Consider the following 25,350-nt stretch of genomic DNA (forward strand, 5'->3'; position numbering starts at 1 on the left):
TGATAAACTTTTCATAAAACAAATATTTCAATATTATGAAGAACCTCAGTGTATGCATTAGTGTCACTTTTACATGTAATACCACATCACTAAAACAACTGAGTGGCTAAACAATCACTGTGGGCAGTGAAATTGGACAGTAGTCAGTATTTGTAATTAATGCCTTAATATTAATTTCTAACAATTAAACTGGGGACAATGCAATTATTTATTTATTTTTCACAATCTGTGGATTACAGTAGAAGCACTTGGTTTGGGGAAATGTGGCACCGTGGGCATTTCCGTACTGTTTGACAGGGGAAATCAAACAGTATTCTCGCGAGAGGAACTGTTCGTACTATGTTTACTAGCAGTATTTATTAGCGGCAGTCTCCCCCTACCGTCACTGCTTTACGGTCTGGCCGAGCGAATGTTCAGTAAACGCGCTGCTGCTGGGAGGAGGCATTACCGACATTTCGTCTTTGACAGCCGGCTGGAGACACCTCTCCTGCAGGAAACATTTTAACTCGCCCACAAACCACAGTCCGGTGTTGCTGTTTGCTGTCCTAGCAGAGCGAGAAAAGGAAGAAATAATAAGCTTGGGTTTGCTCCGCAGCGGTAGACAGGTAAGAAATAAACACTGGTTCCGAGCTTTTATTGAATTTCAACTGTCGTTCTGTATTTGCTTTCATCTATTTACACCGCGAGAGCCTCCAACCCATGTAGCTCGTGCAGTTTTAACAAGATTTATCTCGTGCATGACTGATGTGATGCCCTTTAATCTTTGCTACATCAACGGTAGCCATGGTTACTAGCCATTAATCCGGCTCCACAGAACCAGTACCAGGTCAGACTGTGTGTACGTGCGGTTCTCCAACGTGGGCAGCGCGCTAAACCAAATTCCATTTAATATATTGTCATTTTAAGGTCCCCTTGCTTATTAGCAAAACTACATAGCAAATGGAATATGGCTGGATATCAACTCTGAATCGAGAGGAGTTGTGTGTCCTATCGGCATACAGATAGCCCCTGAAAAATATTTAGTTCGAGTGAAATTGTATTATAACTTGATTGAAGCTGCTCTCTTTATATTCTACTGCCCACAAGCGTGTAGGAATAGCAGGTTGACGTCTTGTAAAATTGCAATTTAGTTACACATATACGCGCAAGTATATATGTTTTCCGACAAAGGGACATTAAATTGTCGCAATAATTTATCTAACTGTGCGAGACACTGTTTTCTCTGAGGTGGGTGATTGAACACGGCAGGATATGTTATAGCTGGAGGAGACTGTTCGGGGAAATCGATGTGAGACGCGCCTCAATGGCGAGACGCATGTGGCTGCTGTGTGTTGTAGGTGTCTTCTTACGTTCACTTTATCTATCTCTATGTCCTTCTCATATACAAACACACACACAGTAGGCTTTTAGATGTTCATGTTTTGGTTTGCAAAGGGCCAAGTTTGAACCTTTCCTGTTTGTGGTGACATACTTTAACCACAGCTGTTTTTAACACCTAGGCCTTTCTAATACATTTCGAACACATTTTGTATTTCTAAATGCTTCATATTGTCTAACTCCACATCATCTATCATTATTTAAATTTAAATTTAAATTATTATAATAAATGCACATTATAATTACATGATATTTGAACCAGTGGCAATATTGTTGCTTTATAAGGTACTGACAGAGACCTGTGTATGTCAGATTTTAGTAGGATGCTGTATGTCGTGGCAACAATTATCTCATTACAGAAGCTGTGTTTTATCAAATTGCATATTCTGTTTAATCTCTCAGACACTCAAACATCTCTGTCTGCAACAACATATCAGATCTCCACCTGTGTTGCATATTGCATAACAGTCAGGGCTTCCATGGAGCTGCATGTTGGCTGAAGCCAGTGAATAGATAAACTGAAGAGAAGATGATATGTTGGTGTCCCCGTCTGTGTGGTTAAAACAAAGTGGTCCTTCTCTCCTCCCTCTCTGCTGCTGTACTTCACTGTAGCCTGAATTTATTGCTTCTGTAAGTCATAACAGTTAACGCAGTCTTGGCAGCATGCAGTGCACATTCCTTATCTGCATTCTCAGTGGAATGACTGCCAAAGTGTAATCAATGCTGCAGGTTTTACTCATGTATTAAAAGTTGTATTTGCATGCAATTTCTGTTATGGGGATAATATCTGTAAGTGAATTCTGACTCAGCATTTTTGCTCTCTCGGGAGTAGATCACCTTCATTGTTCTGTTGTACGCTGCTTCGCTAGTTTGACATGGTTAGATGATTAAAGGATAAGGCTGGTTATGATTCTATATTTTTCTTATTTTCACCAAATAAGCCTACTGCCTTTCTTTACACCTAACAAATACATTTTCTCATTTATTGTATCATCATTTATGTGATGGGACATATTGGATTCTGCTGCCTATTTTACACAGCGTGAGAGTGCCTTACATAAACAAGATATCCAGTTGTTATCTAATCGATATTTAGCTCACTGTTAAAACTTGCAGACATCAGATGATACCATGGAAAAACTTCTAGCATTTTGTAGTTTCCAAACCACACAGTGCTACTGCAGGGGCAGTGTTTAATGTGCAACTTGACTTGTAACCTGCACAGCCTGTAGGTGGGTTAAGTGTCAGGACAGAAAGCAGTGAACAGTTTCATGTTGGAGTGGGCAGAAAAAAGACTCTTTATACTGTAGCTGTAAGAGCTGATTCTCCACATTAACATTTTGCCTTCCCCTTTAAAAAGGATGTTAGATTTCTGCCTTCAACCAGCACTCTCTGTGAAGATTTAAAACCACGTTGTGGTTTGGAAAATGATTAGAACTCATACATGGTACTGTGTATATTATAATCAAACTAGTTATTACCAGTGAGAAGGCTGTGTCACAAACCCAAACCAGCGATTTAATGTATCTACTAACAAGTATTGTGTAAAGCCTGATGTCCCTCATGTGCCTTAGAGTTCCATGTTGTTCAGAAACTATTAAAAACACATCAATGAGCCACACTGTTGGACCGGGTGACATGTTCCTTCATGAACACACTCACAGTTATTCTGACTCAATCCCACATACACCGGTCCGTCCTGCTGCCCCAAATACTCACTAGAGCACCAAATGTGGATTAATCTGCCACTGAAAATAGTCCCCCACAAATCCATTTTTCTTTTCATGGAATTTGTATACAATAAGAAAAATCTTGAGAATGCCAGACACATCATCATCATAATAATAATAATAATAATAATAATAATAATAATTATTATTATTATTATTATTATTATTATTATTATAATAATAATAATTATTATATAATAATAATAATAATAATAATAAATACAATAAAATAAAATAAGTTTGTGTGGTCTTGCTGAAAAATACATTTCTCCCACTGCCTTGTAAAAAAAATAATACTTCCACTTAGTGTTGTGTATTGGCACAAATCTGGCATTTGCATAACATCTGAGTTAAAAATAGTGGGATCTGCATTTGTATTTATCACAATCCCTATTACATCCAACATCAGGGCACATTCGCTGAGAGGGTGCATGTCTTTGCAAATGAAATGAAGTATTGACTGAGTTAATATTTGCATGTAAGGTATTAATTAAAGTGTTTTTGAGAATCGATACAGTATCACAAAACATAATATCCCGCTGCGATACTGTATCGATATTTCCTTACACCCCTACTTCCACTTTTGTTCTATTGAAATGGAATTTGTTAAATAAGTCACTTCAGAACCGACATACTGTAAATGAGAGAATCTGGGTTTACACATCCCGCTGACTGCTACCGTCCTCTAACTAGAAGGATACATGTTTGGTCACTGTTAGCATCCGATGTGTGTTTACGGTACAATGGTAAGTGGCAAGACTGATAAATTGCCTAATCAATAAGGGAAGTAGTTAGCTCAGCTGTCATTGTTTTCGTTTACGAGCCTGCTGAATTAATCAAAGATGATTGAGCTAGAGGTATTTCAGAGAGGAGTCGAGGAAAGGCCGGCTCTCTGTCCACTCGGAGTCAATGGCACAGACACGCAGTTCATCATCAAGTTGAACTTAATGTAAAATATTACGATTTCCTTGACCCTCGCAAGCCAATCCAATAATTGCGGAGATTCCATTGGAATGAATTAAAATCCGTGCAAAATGACCAATAAACCCCAACTTTAGTTAATAGGATTTAAGTTTCAGCTTTTCCTTAAATCTGCATACATTTAATGAAATTAATTGTTACCCCTATGGACCCCTAACAACTGTAACACAAGCTGACAAACACACAGCCAGGACATATTATGGAGTTGTAAAATGGTTATAGTTAATATGTTAGCAGTCATAACAATAACAATACAACATAAGTTGTATAGTATAAGGTAAAGGAAGACCAGGATTGGACAAATTAAATTGTGTGTTACAGTCTGATCTGAAGATGATCACACATCACCTGCCATGATGCCACTTAGTTGTAGAGAGACAAATATAAGATATATAATTTATCTCATAAGAAAATGCAGGATATCCCTAAATTCTAATTGAACAGATCACGTGGAAACATGAGGGTATTGTCAAGCACCCTGAAAATAACCCTTGACATTCAGAAGCGTAGGATTAATCCTCTGGAACTACATGAAAACAGGATCCAGGACCATTTATGGACATAAAGTTTCAGTCCGGTTCAGGTTTGAAGCTTTCGGTCTCTGACATTGTTCCCCACAGCTAACAGTGTAACATACTGTATATGCACTATAGTGCTCTCAAAAAACCCAGAATAGAAGTACTATGTAGTGTTCATCATCTGGGTAATGGTGAATGAGGTTTCAGACAGCCTCGATGATTACAGACATTTCGGGGTTTGTTTTTTTTGCTCTCTGGTCTATTCTAGTTCATCCCATTCTAAGCCCGACTCAGTATCTTTCTATCACTGCATGTTTGTGTGCATGTGTGTGTGAGTGTGTATGCCATGTAATCGCGGGTAGTGTGTAACATTAGATGGCCAAACTGCAAAATGGAAAATTCCAGTGATTCCTCTGCTGCCAGTCTGTCTGTCACAGAGCTGATGACTTTTATTTTGTTGCACATATCACTTAGAATGAGCTTGTGTGACTCTCAAGCACAACATATATTGCCTTATTTTGTATTTATGGACGGCATGCAAAAATTTCAAATAATCACAGCACATAAATGTGTTTTAATAATAACATTTTAAATCTTCTATCAAGGCATAATTATGTATTATAAAATTGATACATTGTGATATAGTAAAGTTTCTTGAAGTTCATCGTAAAAACAGTTTATAGATAAAATAGGAATGTTTTTATCAGGAGGGTTTCCCCCTCTTATTCGATTAGTCGACTAATTGGTTATTTTCTGTAGTCGATTAGTCATCTTTCATGCTTTTTTCATACCGAACGACTTATTTCCAAGACACTTATTTTGCACATATCTGGTAAACACAAGATTTAAAGTGGTGCAAGAAACTCAGTTTTACAGATTTACTGTCGATTAGAGTAAATCAACTAATCGATTAGTCGATTACGAGTCTTTGTCGATTTTAAGAATTTCTTTAGTCGAAGGACAGCCCAACTAAACACCTGACAAATCAAGGTCCTTGGTGATATTGATGCAACAGTCCTGAATGTGCTGAGACGCTGCCATAAAACAATCCTTCTTATTGATTTGCAACAATGCTCAGAATTCATAGTTTAGGTTTTATTCTCAGTTTAGTTACTTCATTTCTAACAGTCATAGCTCACTACAAACCCCTACATCCCCAAGACCAGAATCAACCTCTTTCCCAATATTTTCAATTTCATAAATTCCTGATTATTAATTAATTACAAATTACTACAATAATAAAACTGGGACTTTATTTTCATTTTTTCTCCTTTCTTCTGTTTATTTAATCCACACAGTCCTATTCATTTTACCCATAAACGTAGATCACATTTCATGGTTTTTGCATGTTACTAAGTAAAAGGACTCTGGCTTTGTTAGGCAAACCAAGTATACGGAGCCCAAACTGTGCTCCTGCATCCAGTCGTTCCTCTGTCTCTGTACTGAAGAGTGCCGCCGTCACTGATCACCTGAGCCTTTTAACTCTCCCGTTTTGTCGTTGGAGTTTTTGGAGCCTGTTTTATCTTTTCCATGTGATTTGAATGTTGTTTCTATATATAGTATACTGTATAGTTGCAAGTGTCTTTTGACATTTTAAAGGACAGCTGGTGCAGATAGCTGAAAATCATTCATCATCAAATATCATTTTTAACTAATTGTCACAAACCTTGTGTTGTTTTTAGTACAATTAACAATATTCTTAAAACCCCTGATCTGCTTGTCTTGGTCCTTTATCTCAGAAGCCTATGAAATATTTCTCCACTTTTTTGCTGACAAGATTGCGACCCCCTTCTGATGCGTCACTCTCACTCGCTCTGCTGTATTTAACCAGTTTGAGTTTTGCCTTCTTCAAGAGATTTGGGAGACTATTGGACGAAACACCCAAATAATTCTGAACATGATTGACAAGACAGTATTTGACCACATGCATTTCTTCAGTGGACCTCTATAATGCAGCTACATTTGATCTGTGCTTTACAATAAACTAACACATTTTTACTAAACTATTTCCCCCAACAAAGGCTTTTTTTTTTATTCATTGATAAATATAAAGTTGATATTGACTTCTCTGGCCAGTGTTTTATCCTGAGAGACGCATGACTTGCACCCGCCCCCAGTGAAACCAATCCTCCTGTGAACTTCATACACAAATTCCTCAGTCTAATTTGAGAAGTGACACACTTTCTCCCACCCTATCCCCCTCCACTCAGTGTCTCCCTCTGCCCTCCTCTCTTATTTCCTCTCCCCCCCACAAGTCTTTTTTGTATTTATCTTTTCCCTCCTCTTTTCTCAGGGGCACCTTCAGAAGTTATCACAAGTTAAAGTAGGGCTGGTACATTGGTGCATTTAAATGAAGAGTTCAACATGTTGGGAAATATATTAATATATTATAATATTCGCTTTCTTCAGCTGTGTCCAAAATCACTCCCTATTTACAATATAGAGCACTATATTTAATGTCTGACATTTTATTTGAATGTCTGAATTAGTGTGTAAAATATAGTGCCTTTGTTCATGTCATGCTCACTGGACACTTTTGATTGTCTGTTGTATGTTCAGAGTCAGAATGTGGTTAGCCTAGCTTAGCATAGAGACTGGAAGCGGGGGGGGAACAGCTAGCCTGGCTCTGTTCAAAATCCAGTTTTGTACTCAAACAGAAATGTAAACATAACAATTTGTAATTGTGGTGGGTGACCGGGCGGATGAATACACTTTTGTTCGTCAAGAAATTGTCCCAACATGTTTTTCCCCTTAAAACCACAAACAGTTCTGTTTGTGTACAGATGCACAAACAATGCAATTGCCTAGTCACACATCCAGCAGACACAGAGCAACATCAGCATTTATGTCTGTCTGTGTGTCTGTCTGTGTGTCTGTCTGTCTGTGTGTCTGTGTGTCTGTCTGTGTGTCTGTCTGTCTGTGTGTCTGTCTGTGTGTCTGTCTGTCTGTCTGTGTGTCTGTGTGTCTGTCTGTGTGTGTGTCTGTCTGTGTGTCTGTGTGTCTGTCTGTGTGTCTGTCTGTGTGTGTGTCTGTCTGTGTGTCTGTGTGTCTGTGTGTCTGTCTGTGTATCTGTCTGTCTGTCGGTCTGTGTGTCTGTCTGTGTGTCTGTCTGTGTGTGTGTCTGTCTGTGTGTCTGTGTGTCTGTCTGTGTGTCTGTCTGTGTGTGTGTGTGTCTGTCTGTGTGTCTGTCTGTCTGTCTGTCTGTCTGTCTGTCTGCTAGGGGTGTAACGATTAGCCAAACCCGGTTCGGTTTAGATCGGTTTGGGTCGCAGTTTTGGTCCAGGTTTCTGAACCGTTACATGCTGCTGGATAAAAGGTTGATGAGAGTAGAGTTTGCAGGCTGTGAAACCATAATAAATTAACTTAAAGAGGCCACAAAGTAGAGCTGAGAGGAACTGTAGAGCTGGTGGTTCATCACTACCAGCCACATCGTTTACATTACAGTCATTGATCCATTGTTAATTGAAAATATCGACTGGTGGTGTTAACACAGTTGTTAACATTAGAAAATACGTTATAGTATTGAGGGTTAAAACACTTGGAACATTTGAACATTTTCATTATTATTAGCCATAGGAATTTGGAGACAGTTGTTATAAATGATAGAATAGCACACTTTACATATTTACATTTTCAATTTAACTTTAGTTCAGACATATAGGTCCATAGCTCCTCTCCTCTCATCTCCTCTTGTCTCCTCTCCTCTCCTCTCCTCTCCTCTTGTATCCTCATCTCATCTCATCTCATCTCCTCTCATCTCATCTCCTTTTCCAGCATCCTTCTCTACTTCCCAGCAGCCTCACTCTCCCTCCTCTCTTTTACTTCCTCACTGTTGTCCCGCCACGCAGCTGTCACTGCTATAAATAATTGCGATGCATACACACACACACACACACACACACTCTTCCATAAAAAACATCTTTCCTTCTTCCAGTCCTACATTCCCTCCCCCTTCCCTTTCTCTTACATGAGGTTCTCTCTTGAGTTTCACATGGATCCAGGCTAATTAATGAAGCCTGAAATTTGGCATGTGAACATCCACAGCAATTCTGTAAAGAAAGACAAAACAGACAAGAAATGTATTCTCTACTTAAAAACACTTTTATCAGAGCTTATCCTGATTTTACTTGAGTTTTGAATTGAAATTTATTTCTATTTTTATTCTGTGTAGTTTTACAATACTTAGATTATTGGTTTTGTTTTATCATTAAATCTTATTATGCTGTGTTGCTTTGCTGCCTTGTTTGAAGCACACATGCTCTATAAATAAAGATTGTTATCATCATATTTAGAAAATTAAAAGTTTAACATATCAAAGGAATTGTTTTAAGCTTAACTTCAGTGTCAGCACAGTTATGCAGTTCAGGTTGGAGCCACACGTAAAAACTGTTTTTGCCTTGTCAGCCAACAAAAGCTGATGAAGTTGAGTCTTTTTTCACGGTTTTGATAATTGAAACTTTCAGAGCATACAGGCATCAGCAGTTCCGTTTATGAATTTCTGTTCTGCTTTGCAGGCATGTGAATGTAATTTGGTTAATAGTAATACTTTTATATATATAAAGATATAGAGAGATAGCAATAGTAATAATGCATATTAAGTAAAAATGACAGTAAAAATACTGGTATAAAATAATCTAAGTAGAAATTAATTATTTAAAAATAAGTTATAAAATAAATGTATAATATTAATTAATAAGTCAATAACAAAACATTTTAATAAAATGTAGGCTACAGGAAAAGAGAAGATTAACAATTATATACTGCTGTTGGTAGAATGACCTATGTAGTCTGATATATAATATAATGCATTATTAAATATTATCAGTGGGTGTGTCAGAGGCTGGCATCAATGGCCAGTCCCATTAGCTTTCACTCCTCCTGTTATACAGCGGTGCAGTGGGGCTCGTTTCTGACAGGAAACTAATGTTTGAGGTGTTATAATGAGGTGTAGATAATGCGATAAAAGCCTTCTAGTGATTTTGCAGTGAAAAGCTTTTAATGTAAAACAGCAGCCGTTATATGAACATAAGGCAAAGGAGAACGCATGAGTAAAATGTGGACGCTGTCTAGATGAACATAGAACAGGAACATGGGATTGAAACAAAACTCAAATCACAAATGTTACAGTTGTGGTCCAATGCAGGCCCGTAACACTGCTGCTTTCCCCCTGTAGTGAAATGCACACGACGACAGCCCCCCCATGTTGCCCAATGCTGAATTGTGCTATACTGAGCCAGTGGAAAGGGGCATCTGAGTCCACATTCCCAGACCTTTAAGTTTGTCCAGTGCTACAGGAGACGTGTCTCCTCGACCAGTGTTTATATCACAGTGTGGATTTACAGCTTAATGGGCCAAAGTATGTGTGGGAAGAAAGTGGTGTTGATTTTAGATACAGCTTAGTTTAGTGGTTGTAGTAATAGTTGTTTGTTCGTTGCCCACATAGACTTACAAGAAAACACATTTCCGCCACACGCCAGAAGAATAATCTGAATACTTTTACAGTTGTGTATAAATCCATACAGATTTAATTACGATTTTTGGTGATTCAAAACTGAATCTCAATTGAATAAATAGAAAGGGTGCTCTATTTACTGGACTGAAAAGTGGCGCACTCTCCAGTGTTAATGTTAGTGTAGAGCAGCATCTCTGCTGCGATGTTAGTCCTGGGCCATTTTTAACTACAGAGCTGTACTGGCACAGGACTTTTGAAATGAAACTGATGGACTGAGTTATTGTCTTGGCCCAACCAAAGTTAGCTGGAAGTTGATAGTGCTGCAATATTCGTTGGCTTGTTTACCAGTACCGGAGTGCGTGCGTGCGTGCATGCGTGTCAACATCTGGGTTATTACAGAGGTACAAAAATAATTAACAGATGGGAAACTGATGGTGTTTTTTATGCTCTCATTAAAGCCACCAGACTCCATTGACAAAAGTAGTAATTTTACAAAAAAGTACACAGGAGTTGATTTGGTTTGGATTCACCAACACTATTCCTTGGTACATGTATGATTCATGATATTATTTCATGTGTGTAAGGTCCTGGCTCAGGGTTAGCGATACATTTGATGGACTACATTAGCTATCATCAACACTTCATCTGGGTCCGGGTTTGAATTTGTCGAACGTACACCATCTTTCTGCAATGAACTCTCACAAACACAGTGTGGTTTTGTGTTTGCTTATAAATGCGCAACAATGCCTGGAGACAGTTGTCTCCCACCTGTCAGGTTGGAGGCTCTTGTTTATGTTTTGCAACGTATGGTTGTCATAGTGACAGGATTAGCTTGGAGGCGCTGTAAGGGATAGGGGGCAGCTGTGTGTGTGTGTGTATGTGTGTGTATCGATACTATTTCTGAACACGCTCTCCTCTCAACTGTATAGAGAATCTATTTTGGTGATGTCACCTTTCTCTGTCCGCCACACATACATTCAAACAAACTGGGTGGTGATATTATCAATGGACTTCCAACATGTTTTCCAACATGGCCAGTGCGAGTAAAAAGGAGATTGATACTTTTTCCCCTCTTTGCTGAGTTACACAAAAGAAGAAAAAATCAGGTCTGGCCACTTCATCATATTGTCTTATCTAAACAAATGTCTCACAATATTAACATTACTGAACGTCCACAGCAAACATTATCCAGCTGTTATATTCACTCCATTCCATTCACGGTGTGGCCATTCTTAACATACATAGAGTTAACTGAAGGCCATATTATATATTTTTGTTTTCACAGCTCAAAGATTATTGACTTTGACCCCATAGAGTTTTGGGGGGTAAGACCCAGTAAACTGCATCCATTCCAGACCACAGACAATAACCGCAGCAGTATCCCCAACTATTTTCTTAAACCGGGGATATACTTTAGTCACAAATGCCAAGTCTAAGTCACGTCTTTGATGTTAAATATGTTTCAAGTGTAAAGTCTTTATAATGGTTCAGACAATATGGCTATTTGTAGAAATGTCAGTGCAGATCAATTGTATCCTCTTGAGTAATTAACGGGGGCATATAGAACCCGCTGTTAGGATTAGTTGAAAGCATAATACTCAACAGCATAGATGTCAGTAGTCATAGTTGAGCCCAGGAGGTAACTGGAGCCCACGGCTGTTTCTTTAATTACTTTTTATTAGGTGCAAGGACAGCCGAGTGCTGCAGTTTCCTCCTGTGCTCAACAACATCTACAGTACAGGGATTTGTCCTTTGAACTATCATTGTAAACTGAACATCCTTATTTATTTATTACAGGATAAAAAAACAATGTTTTCTTTTTGGTATAAGTTTTTTCTGAACTCTGTCCGTTTTGCACTAGGGATGTGCGCGATCTGTCAACTAGTCAGTTAAACGTTGCCACCCTCACTAGCAACAGAAGTACTACTCTATTAAACTTATTATTATTATTATTATTTTATTTATGTACACATTTAATTAAAATATTTGCAATAAAATGTCATGTCTTCCGAGTCAAATGTCCGTCAGCTACTATTTTAGCCGATTTTAAAATGGTTCGTATAATATTCGCAATATTCTTTCTGACAATATTCAACCTCATAGCTTACATTGTGCTCAATATAGACTGTATTCAGAGTGTTTATTCACTTTTAGACTAGTCTACTACTCAAATTTTAAACTTCCATTTAAACATTAGGGAAAAGAGTTGCTAGGAACGTGCCTTTTTTGCATATTAAACTTAATTTTTCTACATTATATTTAAGACACACACAATGAGAGTCACTGTTTCAACATGTTCCTCTGCCTAATATAATACAAATAGAAAAAAAAAAGATGGTGACAAAAATTTTAATCCCTTAACCCGGCAACAATCATTTCCATACAGTCTATTACTGTTATTAAATGTACTATAAGGAGATGCATATCTGGTAAGGGCCACATTAATCCATCAAGCGATGTGGCATATACCAGGGTTTTACTCTGATGTCTTTTTATAGTCCCCTCATGACCACACACCTGTCTCAGTCTTTGTTGTTGAGTACTGGGGGGCTTTTAACACGTCTGCATGCTGAAAGAAAATAACTTTCCCTCCTTCACAGTGGAAACTTGGTAATAGAGATTTCCGCAATTACAGTAGGGTTTCATTACTACATATGGGTGTTCCTCCAAATGTCGACACAAAGTAGTTCGACAATTGTCCAGAGAACAAATGGGGCTGTACTTCCAGCAAATACTGAGACAAATGGTCAACCTTCACCTGGAAAGTAATTCAATCCAAAATATGTGTTAACACTCGCATTCATTTCAACATGAACTCTAGTGTGTGTGTCCATACGCTGTCCGAGAGCAGCGCTGTGCCGTCGCAACACAAGCTGCTCTTCTACACTGTTCGTACTTGTACCTACGAAAGGTAATGCAATATAATTTGTAGATAAACTACGTAAACATCAGCCAGGATGTACAAGGCTTCCCCTAAGGAAGTAAGGTGACGTAAGCAGAAAGAGCGACGAAGTCTGCGTTCCACTGTTCGTGTCCCGTTGACTTATTCTTACTTTTGTTACGTAACTTGCGTACTTTCTCAAACCACGATATTTTCCTAAACCTAACAAAGTAGTTTTGTTGTCTAAACAGATTCTGCACTAGCCATGCGCACTGTTTTAATCGTATTGGTGGACATTCATAGGATAACGCATGAAAAATAACTTTTTTTAAGATATCGAACTGTTTGGTTCATTTTGAGGAGAAACCATAATGTTATAAATAACGAATGAGAAACGATTTTTGGAATCAGTGGATCGATTCGGAACAGTAGAAGATATGAATCATAATTCTTCTGTGAATCTATTTTTCTCCCACCAAAGGTCTGCAGCTATTCTTCATTCTCAATTGATATAAGATAGATGAGGGTGAGAAAAAAGTATTTGTACTAGTGGTGTAACAGTATAGCAGAGAAATTGTTTTGAAATACACCCTGTAATGGACATGAAAATTACATCACAATATCAAGTAATCGGATCAGTTGGGGTATGTGAGCAGTTCAGTGTGAAGAGAGCAACATAGATAATTCATCTCAACACTCGTCTTCTCGATTACTCCAAGGCACTCCATTCCACCGAGCAAACAGCATTCACATACAACAATAAGGGTTTTTGGCTCATTATTGATGGTTGGAGTGGTTTTGTGGTTTTGTAGTCCGTGTTTTGTGACAATGAGAAGCCCATTCAGGTCTAGAACGCTATACACTGGTTCACGTGTATGTTTAGATGGATCCATGTCATGTTTTGGGATGTGACAGAACACTGTATCCTGAAGAGACTACCGAACCTAAACAGAAGCAGTTTGATTCTACTGTAACACTGACAATCATCTATGTGGTAGAGCAGCAGTACACTGTCTTGGTGTTGTGATGAATATTTAATAAGTCTTTTCTGGGAAGCCACAGCCCGCCTACACAACTACATTCACTGATAACCTGCATCAGGGTGTGTAGACAGCCCTCACATGTGTTTAACTAGCTCCCTAAATCCAAGCCATGAACAATACTGTTCATTCCAGCCTTTAGATATTCATTTTAGAAGTGATTTAATGATATTATGTTATCATTTTACAATACATTTTCTTGTTCTAATTATGATTTAAAACCACCAAACACAATATACAATGTGTTAAGAATTGTCTGATGTAATGCAGAAATACCTCATTCGATAAACATCATTACTGTTTGATCGTTTTATTTGATTTTGATTTTGCATACATTTTCCACATTGTATATTGGACACTTTACACCTTTTTTCACATCTGATCTATCTTAGTGACACAAGTCTGAGCTTTCATTTCCCACTGCATCTTATGCTCCAAAATTATTTGCCTGACACACCCTAAGAGATTTGCGGCCATTGTGAAAAAAAGAATCTTGAATAGTGCTTTGTTCTTCTTTTCAAAATCAAAGGGACATTTCATTTAATCTTGACCAAAATGCATATATATTATTATATTAGTATAAATATTGATAGATATCTTTTTAAATTATTGGCTAAATTGGTCAGATTTGACTTACAGTAAGAATCTGACAAAAAGCTATTATATGTTTGAGTGTTAAACTTTCTGTCCTGAATTAAAATTATTCAAATAGTTGTGTGACAAAATAATCAGAACTTTGTTTTTGGGAGCAGTTGGACTCAGTCTTCATCACTTGACCTAGGCCTAAGTATGGAACTTTTAAGACCACAATTGGTTTCAAGATATGTGACCAGGGTTTCCTAAAGTGTTTATATAGTGGAGATGTCCCACCTGACCTGAAAAATAAAGTTGCAAGGTCAGAAAAAAAGATTTTTGAAGTTATGACAAACAGCCCTTTTAGGCAGGGTCCTATCAGTCAACGCCAGTGTTCACCACCTCCACTATCAAATGCTTTTGAGGGAGAACATTTTTGAATGACAAAGTTTCAAGATTGGTTCAAATCTAAAAGAAGAATATGTGATTCCATTGTAGGGTTTAAGAGATGTGTGACTGATATTACATATAATACAAATTATTATTTGGATTGGAGTTCTCTGTCTGAACAAATCTTTGAATCTTCCTTGATGACACTTCCTACTTCCTCTGTCCTATCATCATTTTCCTCATCTGATTTCTCCCTCCCTCTGTTCTCTATCACTCTCCTTTATCATAATCACATTACTCTCCCTCTCTCTCTCTGTCTGTCTGTCTGTCTGTCTGTCTGTCTGTGTCTGTCTGTAGAGCTGAGGGGAAGCAGAGCAGACCCTGCCCTCCCTGACTGGAGAGGGAATCACAACCACAGCTCCAGCCGCACAGATTGTCTTTGCTTCCATCATGCAGACCTCCGTGCTTCTCCTTTCCCCAATCCTCCTCCTGTGTCTCCTCATCCCCATCTGCTGCTCTCAGAGCGAGGCAGACCTCGTTGTTCAGACACGTACTGGTCGAGTCCGTGGCATTCGCATGCCGGTGCCAGACCGAAGCTACGTCACCTCTTTCCTGGGCATCCCCTTCGGTGAGCCGCCGGTAGGGAAGCGGCGTTTCCGTCGTGCTGAGCCAAAGCGTCCGTGGACAGGGGTGTATGAGGCCAACGCCTACCCCAACGCCTGCTACCAGTTTGTGGACACGTCGTTCCCCGGCTTCCAAGGCAGTGAGATGTGGAACCCCAACAGAGAGATGAGCGAGGACTGCCTGTACCTCAATATCTGGGTGCCCTCCTCACCCAGACCACACAATCTCACCGTCATGGTGTGGATCTACGGCGGAGGTACTTGGTCACGACATAAATCTGTTAGACATGACTCATTCTTCCAGTGAAGACATTGGGTCAGCAGTGCACCAGGTTGTGCCTTGTACTCCAGCAGAGAGCTTAAAATATTGCCAATTATGTCAGTATTAGGCATATGTTCAATATGTGTTCACTCATCAACTCTTTGTAAGTCATTTCACTCCATGCAGAGAATGCATTGGATTGAGTGGAGTCACATTACCTGTTTAGAATGCTTGACCCAAAATCATATCACAGCATTTACAAAAGTTCCGCATTTGTCGAGAGGCAACAGTGGCCCTCTCTAGCCACTAATATTTGTCATTGCAAACAAGTCATTGGACAGGGCAATTAGCAGTGAGGTGCATATAAAATAAATGGTAAGAGGGGTTACAAAGCACAATGTTTAATTTTATGCAGATGACACGCTTGCTTATGCTGTTTATCTTGCATCTTGGCCGTTGATCTTGTAACTAGTACAGAATACATAAAAATGAGATAATGCAACCCAGTCTATGACTGTATCTCTTATTCTGATATCTTTTCAACTCTTTCCTTATAGATTTTAGGATATTGGACTCTTCTAGACACTAAACATCTCAAATTGTATCCTTCAAAAACTTGAATTATAATCTCAGTGGACGTTTATTTTTTCGACAGCAAAGCTTCTGTCTGTTTGTGGGAGATTGTGATATAATGGATTGATACTATACTGTGATATTTAACATTTCCAGGGTTCTACAGTGGTTCTTCTTCTCTGGATGTGTATGATGGCCGGTACCTAGCTCACAGTGAGACGGTCATTGTGGTTTCCATGAACTATCGTATCGGTGCCTTCGGCTTCCTCGCTCTGCCTGGCTCCTCTGAGGCTCCTGGCAACGTGGGTCTGCTGGACCAGAGGATGGCACTGCAGTGGGTACAAGATAACATCCATGTATTTGGTGGAAACCCCAAACAGGTTAGTTTATTTCTGTCTAAGTTGTCTATATCCTATTATTTTTACACAAAGAATCAAATGCCAGCTCATTTTGATCCTGCTCTCTTTTTACCAAAAAGGTGACTATCTTTGGCGAGAGTGCCGGTGGTGCTTCAGTAGGATTCCACCTTTTGTCTCCAGACAGCAGACCTACCTTCACCAGGGCCATCCTCCAGAGCGGGGTCCCCAACTGTCCTTGGGCCTCGGTCAGCCCTGCTGAGGCCCGCAGACGGGCCACACTGCTGGGCAAAGAGGTTGGCTGCAATGGAGGCAATGACACAGAGCTGGTGGACTGTCTGCGCAGTAAAACTCCACAGGAACTCATCGACCAGGAGTGGCAGGTAACGCAGACTTAGTCAATGAAGTTCATCTTCATCTTTTAGGCCTTGATACACAGGCAGCAACACACATTGAGTCAAAATAAACTACTGTACCAAATGTGGATTAATCCGCCGTTGGAAATAGTCCCCAACAAATGCACAATTGTTTCCTGTTTGAGTGATGTTTGTTAAAAAAAGAAAAAACGTATTTGTGAGCTGTTTCACTTTGCATATTTTTGAAGTCCAAAGCACTTCAGTTTTTCATGCAGCGGTGTAGGGTCAGAATGGGAAAAAAATCAAGCCCTTGTAATTTTTGCTCCATCCCCCATCATCACAATAACTAGAGATAAATTCACTTGTATCTCAAAAACACGGGATTTAAAGCACAGGTACACTCAATTACATTAACAAAAGCACTGCTCTCAACCACAAATAACAGACAAGTACGTTTAAGCAAGCTCCTCAGTATGACTCTCCCCTGACTAGCTTCTTTAATGCTGTCACTTATGTATCACCTCTTCTTGACCCTGTTCTCCGCCCAAATCAGCGGGCTGCTCATCTGTCCAGACTCTGTCCCTCTCCTCTTCATTTAGTGCTGGCAGACTGTTAATGTTGTCACTGCTGCAACTAGCAGGATTCTGTGTGGCTCTAGCATAAATGCATAAATGTGTTATCTAAAAACATTTTGCAGCCAGATTTCTTTTCTTTGTCTCTCTAAACCTTTGACTTGACTTTTCTCTTTCTCTCTTGATCTCATTTGATTATTTCCCACTTGACCCTAACCCTTTAAATGGTGGGGGGAGGTGCCGATGGTCGGTACCACTGCACCTGCAAATATATGTGTAGCATATTGACAGTTTTGGGACTGTGTAACCATTTAACAGATGGGCTGTTCCAACATCAAGTGGGCTTCAACCGACAGGTCAATTTTCTTTCCTACAATATTTTCCCCCAACCATTGCTGGTTGTGGCCTTGCACCCAGCCCATCTGGCATTTGCCAGAATTGCCAGATTGCCACTCCGAGCCTGCAAGCGCTGTATATTATGACATGATTTAAGATCCATGGAACATTCCAGTCTGCCAGACTACACAGCATAGTGTAAGACATAAGAGGATTGTAGTGCGAGGCTTTTGGGGTTTATTTCACTAGATCAGTCATATGACATTTGCTCGCATGTCATTCCATAGCCACTCAGATCAACTCAGTGCTACGTTTGTCATCCTGTTCTGAGCAGGTGCTGCCATGGCCAGCCCTCTTCCGGTTTTCATTTGTTCCTGTTGTTGATGGCGAGGTTCTGCCTGACACTCCCGAGGCCATGCTCAGCTCAGGCAACATTAAAGATACACAGATCCTGCTCGGGGTCAACCAGGACGAGGGCTCCTACTTCCTGCTGTACGGAGCTCCGGGCTTCAGCAAGGACAACGACAGCCTCATCTCCAGAGAGGACTTCTTGGAAGGTGAAGCTCACTCAGCTGGAAAAAATAGCACAAACAATACTGCAAAAATTATTCTCTAAACCTTTTCTATGAACAGACTTTGACAGTTCTCCATAATCATTCTGTTAACGTGACTTATCAGAGAGAATTGTAGAAATCAACACTATCAATTTCAACCAAAACAATTACAACCATGATTTTACTTCACCACATCACAGCTGCAGTTATACTTCCTAAACAATAAAGAATGCACCTAAAAATGTTAAACTTCCCTGTGCCAGGTGTGAAGCTGATTGTACCACATGCTAATGATATTGGCCGGGAGGCGGTGGTGCTGCAGTACACCGACTGGATGGATGAGAATAACGGATTAAAGAACCGCGACGCCATGGATGACATGGTGGGCGACCATAACGTCATCTGCCCGCTGGCCCACTTTGCTCGCTCCTACGCCCAGCACAACGCCCTCAAGGCTAACATGGGAGGAGTGATAAACAGTGGAGGAAACTCACAAGGTAAGATGTGAGTGTGTTTGTGTGCTCCATTTCACACAGTTGTCACCAGTAGTGTGGTTCTGATGCATCAGCTGGGCTTGTGTATCACAGACTGTAGTCGATCTGAGACCTACAACATTTGACTCCCCTGCTTCATGTCTGAGATCTATAATAACTCCGACACCACACAAACCATAAAAGAGACTTTGTTTAAGTCCACAGGTTGAACCATATCATATAAAGCATTGATTTAGAGGTTGAAACAAAGATCGATGTTAACGTTAACTATTTCACCTTTACAACTGTCTGTCGTATGTGCGGAACATTTGTCAGAACTACCTCTGGTTCAACCTACTATGCTCATTTACTTACCTATATATGTGTGCGTGCCTGCAGGCTACACTGCAGTGTAAGCATTTCCGTCACTCTTCTATATGAGTGGCTTAAATAATATTTTTGAACTATGGTTCCTGTCTGTTTGTTTGACTGCTCAGATTGCCCTAATAGCTCATTGTTATTTAATGGGGAACCTTTAGGGCAATCTTGGCTCTAAAATATTCTCATTTCCCTGTTTTTTTTTATATTCTCAAAATAATGTACCACTATATTGAAATAATGAAAGAAATAATACATATCATCTATGCGGGTAGAGTAACAAACGCGTTGCTCAGACAAAAACCGCATATGTATTAACAAAGTGGATCAGACGATTGATCCCAGAATGTTTCATTTTCTAAGGATGTAGCGTTACAAAGCAAAAACATTTTATTCATTTTTAAAGAGTAACGACCAATGGAGAATTTCCAACACTCAACCAACCAATGGCGTAACTTCAGCACTCACTCATTCACTCGAGTCAACTCCAACTCTGGTTTGGTTGAAATAAACCCTTAGTTCCCCAATGTGATCAGAAACAGCCATTATATGTTCTCATGAAAGCCACCACACTTCATTGACAGAAACAGTCATTTTACCTCGCTGATCATTGTAAAACACACTTCATTCAAACTCCACAGAAACAGAATTCATCAAAACGGTCTTTGATAGTCTTTCTACAACAATCCCCAACTGTGGTTTGAAAAAGATCCACCGAACAAAACATTTTACCAGCATCTGCAGAAGCTGTAGATGCAAAATAACCACGCTTATTCTCCTGCTGCTCAAGGAGGGCTCTACCTCTACCTGTTCGACCACCGAGCGTCCAACCTGGCATGGCCGGAGTGGATGGGTGTGATCCACGGCTACGAGATCGAGTTTGTCTTCGGCCTGCCACTGGAAAAGAGACTTAACTACACCCTAGAGGAGGAGAAACTGAGCCAACGCATGATGAAATACTGGGCCAACTTTGCACGAACTGGGTGAGGCTTCACAGACTGGAGAACTTGAATATGTACTTATTAACTATAATGGGCAGCAGAGAGAGAATAGTACACCAGGGAGGACAGACCAGTCGATCTTGATTAGGTTGCTTAGCTATAGAGTAGATGCGGGTCAGTTGATGAACCACTTTGGTCCAGACTGAAATATCTCAAAAATAATTGGAGGGATTTCCATGAAATTTGCCACAGATGTCCATAGTGTCCAGACAATGAATTCTAATTATTTTGGTAATCCCCCTCACTTTTCCTCTAGCTCCACCAGCAGGTGAAAGTTGTCACTTATTCAGTGAAATATCTACTGGCTGGATTCCAAAATGTGGTACATACATTCATGGTCCCCAGAGGATGAATCCCACTGACTTTGGTAATGCTCTGACTTTTAATCTAGCGCCATCATCAGGTCAAAACTAGAATTTGTCCAATATTTTATTGTATTAAAATGTATGACCAAATATTGGCAAAACTAATGACATTCCCCTCAGCCTCAACCACCAGTTTTTCCAAAGTGTTTTGTCCATTTCAAAATGTTAATTCCGCCCTGACATTTCTAAAATAAATTATTAATATTTCTCTGTCTCTTCGCAACTTGAGAATAATTTATGTGTCTAATTGAATTATGTCTGGACGGTGGTCGTGTCTTTTTTTTTTTTTCTTCTGTCTGAGCAAGTGAGTAATGGCCCTGCTGCAGTAACAGCAGAATGCTGATGGCAGGCTTTTGATAAAACAGCCATCTACTGAACTGATTTCCTTCCAGTCGAGCTCAGAAACGGTTCCAGAAGTGTTTTTATAACTTACAAGACATGGCATATGACACTGTTAGACTGGCCATTTTCTAAGCTGATGTTGTTTGTCACAGTGTTTCTGAAACATGCTGAAATATATTTATTAGTGTAGTTCTCGTCAGTATGAAGTACATATCTAAACTGCAGAGAAATGTATGCTTGACATGCGTAATGTGTCGTCACTTTCATGTTACTGTAATGTCACAAAAAGCAAACATCATTATGTTATTACAGGCTGCTATTTACAATGTATTTGAATCAGAATGTGGAACATATCTCACATATTTGCTTGTAACCTTTTTCACCAACTAAGATTGTAATGCGAGTATAACTAGAAGATAGAAACACAGAATTACCACTAATTCTTTCAGTGCACTGATAACATCTCTTACTTTTACACAAGATTACAAAATAGTAATAACACCTCATGTAGTTCATGTTTAGGGTAACATTTTACACTTACATAACTTAATAAATGACTAAGCTTGAGTCCTTCCTAATTTCTAAGTTATTAGTACTAGCTAGATCCAAACTAGTACTAGTACGGGTGTACTTAATCAGGTTGCACCACTAAAACTTAGTGAATCTTAATTGTGTAAATGTATTGCTAGCAAACATCTTTAGCACTGTTTAATCAATAGCAATCATGCTAACGTCACAAGCTAGCACGACTTCCAAAAATGACAATGTTCCACTTAGTAAACACTTACATTAGAAGTAGTCTAAGTTTTAACTCATGAACAGCCGGTGCAGTCGGTTCCTGCTGTAATGTCAAGGTAATGTGCACACAGACAAATGTTCTATTGAACAGTATGGCTACGTGCCATGCCGTGCTAAATTACACAATAAGTGGCTGTGTAGCTGAGTAACTGGCAATTGAGTGTCCAGATAATTCTTTATCCATTGTATCTATTTTTATTTGTAACATCCCTCCTTGTTTCCTTCACCCTTCACCCTCGTCCTCCTCGCTGCCAGAAATCCCAATGTGAACCACGACGGGCTGGTGGACAGCAAGAAGCGCTGGCCTCTGTTCACCGTCAGCGAGCAGAAACACGTCGGACTCAACACTGAACCACTGAAGGTCCACAAAGGTCTGAGGAACCAGATGTGCGCTTTCTGGAACCGCTTCCTGCCACGCCTCCTCAACATCACCGGTACGCAGCTTCTAAACACTGCTTGTACTCAACACACTAGTCATTGTGCTCCCAGTTATGGCACAGTCATACCAGAAATTAAGAAAATATAGGCCTGAAGGTGTCACTAAGAGGCTCTTATCGTAAATGTTCAAATAAAAGCTGGTATTCTAATATAAGCAAAGTGTCAAATAAAGGCCGCCATAGCTGGGAAATAAATAAACACAAAAATCACAAATTTAGGTATGAAGATGTGTTTTAAATATGTACTGAGCAGAACATTTTATTTTGGTAAATACAGTATCAATTACATTTCCATAGACAGTTGACAGTGTCAAGCTCAAAGAACCTCAACATCTGCTACAGATCCTTCACATTAAAAGCCTTTTATCTATTTTTTTGTTTTGCACAAACCATCCACATTGAAACGACTCAAAGCCGGGTTGAAAATCGGCAACGTTTCCCTTTAACGCCAAACGAAAGAACAGTAAAGTAGAAGCACCCTAAGGCCAAATAAAACACAAATGACATAGACTTAGTGTAAAGCCCTGCAACAACATCAATACAAGCTCAACTGCTAACCACTATTTCCTCCGTGTCTCTTCTCTCAGACAACATAGACGAGGCGGAGCGTCAGTGGAAGGTTGAGTTCCACCGCTGGTCCTCCTACATGATGCACTGGAAGAGCCAGTTTGACCACTACAGCAAGCAGGAGCGCTGCACTGACCTCTAAGAGCCTCAGCGGAGAGATGAGAGAATGACGGGGAGGGGGGAGGCAGAGAGAACAAGCTGTGGCCATTTTCCTCCATAGCCCCTCAGTGAAGTCTAACTTCATTAAAACATTTATTTTTCTGTTTCACTCCACACACAAATCACACAGGCACTGTTTTATCTTTATTTGTATTATTTATACTATTTATTTATGCGATATTTTTTTGTTTATTTCTGTGTGTCTCTGTGGGAATTAAGGGCTATGGAGGGAAGTTGTCATCAATATGGAGGAATATTAGAAATGTCAAAGATGTGTCATTACCTCGGGTGTGTGTGTGTGTGCGTGCGTGCGTGCATGTGTGTGTGTGTGTTTGTGGCTTGAAAGCCTGCAGTTTAACTCAAATATCAACAGGCCCATGACACTGCACCACTGCTGGTTTACTGTTGACTCACTTGTCTTTGTGTTGATCTCATCAGCTCATCTTTTGTTTTCGGAGGATTCCTTCTTTCCAACATATCAGGGTTTTTGTTTTTGTTTTTTTGGACTCAACAACACTGTTTATTTCTGTCGAGGCCTTTCTGTCTTGTTCTTGTTACCACTATTATGACCACTATTCCCATTACCTGTCGTGTTCTTCTTCACTCTGTCTTGTGTGTTTGTCATGTGGTAAAGCCATAAAATGGGTTACATCCAAGTGGTTTTGTGTGTAAAGTCTCCACGGAGCCGTGCATGACACTTAGCCCAACTGATTGGTGCCTATTTTACATTTCAAAAGTTCACTTTTAAATCAGCTTGTTGTCGAAACATGAACAGAAACAAATCATGTTAATGTTTATGGCCCTCTGTCAGCAGTTTAGTACCTTACCTGTCACTGTCTTATTTGCTTATCAGTGTGTAGATAGACAGGAACGGAAAATGTCTACTGATAAAGTAAAAAAAGAAAAAGAATAAAACGGTCAAAATGTAATCAAATATGAAGGGATGACTTGTAATAATAATAATAATAATAATAATAATAATAATAATAATAATAAAAATAGTAATTTCTTTATGGTATAAGGAAGTGACTTAGACCAGTGGTTCTCAAAGTTTTTCAATATTTTATCCCTTTGAAGTAGCCCTAACCCGCGCAAAACGTAACTGAACAAATGTAATCGTGATTGCATTTGTTGCGACAGTTGACGATTGCATTGAAAATAAGAATTTTGAACACGTGGTTTATCGAACGAACATTTACATTTTTTTATTGAATTTATTATAGTATAATTATTTTAGGAATTATGCATGACTGATGTTTTTTTAATTAACATTTTTTTATATCTCCCTGCAGTACTCCAAAGTACCCCTAGGGGTACTAGTTCCCTCATTTGAGAATCGCTGATTTAGGCGATTTATAGATTATTAAAATAGTTGCTAATGAATTTTGACTCTTAAATCTGCTGAGAGTGTGGAATTGGGAAAGGGTGTGTTTTACTGCTTATAAATTCAGCTTTTAATTTGTATCAGGAATATTATGTAAAAACAAATTTAAAAGTTGGTCTCACTTTAAAGCCACTATATGAAGCATTTTAATCACCTTAGTGTAAATGGGTGGTAGCATTCGGAAATGGCAGAGTGAATACGCCCATTTTAATGTAAAAATATCCACCTGTAATACCATTTCCTTTGTTACACGATCATTAAGTAAATGATTCCAGTTAGTATATATAGTACTACATTTTGACAAATGCTCACATTACAGTGAGAGTGAATCAGTTGCTTTATGAGGGATAAAGGGATACCTTGAATTCTAACAACTTCACATTCATTAGCTAAAGTTAACCCTTTAAATATACAGTATAATGTGTTGGTCTGTACATGTTTGTGTGTGCGTCTTTCAATCCAAGGCTTTTTTGGTGATATGTAAGAAGCGAGAGCAGGGCTGTAGCTAAGAGGTCACTGAGGTCATGTGACCTAAGTCCTTCTAAAATCTTGTAAACAGCCTTGTTCAGGAACCATTACTATACTGAACCATTGCACTGAATTACATGTGTTTGAGTGAGTGTGTGTGTGCTGTCTTAGGTGTGTGTGTGTGTGTCATCCACTCAGTGTCATGTACAGCTGTGATGTATTTCATTAACGTTTCTCCCTCGCTGTTCATTACAGTCCTCTTTGCTTTATCTCTCTGTCATGTTGTTTCACTCTTTATCCCTCCTCATGTCTCCCCTCTCCCTGTTTCTATCCTTCATTTGATTTTTCTACTAACTGCCCACCGCTCTCCTCTTCTTCCCCATCCTCCATCTCCTCTTCTCTTG

The 25,350-nt window shown here is 39.3% G+C and overlaps 1 protein-coding gene across 1 annotated transcript; it reads left to right on the forward strand.

The window, feature by feature from the left end:
- Positions 1-400: 400 nt before the first annotated feature.
- ache (acetylcholinesterase (Yt blood group)) lies at positions 401-23,750 on the forward strand. Its single transcript, XM_029455159.1, has 9 exons — positions 401-605; positions 15,300-15,822; positions 16,557-16,780; positions 16,879-17,139; positions 18,355-18,577; positions 18,838-19,071; positions 20,216-20,408; positions 22,187-22,365; positions 22,956-23,750. Exons 2-9 carry the CDS (start codon positions 15,393-15,395, stop codon positions 23,075-23,077), a joined length of 1,866 nt encoding a protein of 621 aa, XP_029311019.1. The 5' UTR covers positions 401-605; positions 15,300-15,392; the 3' UTR covers positions 23,078-23,750.
- The last annotated feature ends 1,600 nt before the right edge of the window (positions 23,751-25,350 follow it).

The sequence above is a fragment of the Cottoperca gobio genome, chromosome 18 (genome assembly GCF_900634415.1).
Source record: "Cottoperca gobio chromosome 18, fCotGob3.1, whole genome shotgun sequence".
NCBI classification, from domain to species: domain Eukaryota; kingdom Metazoa; phylum Chordata; class Actinopteri; order Perciformes; family Bovichtidae; genus Cottoperca; species Cottoperca gobio.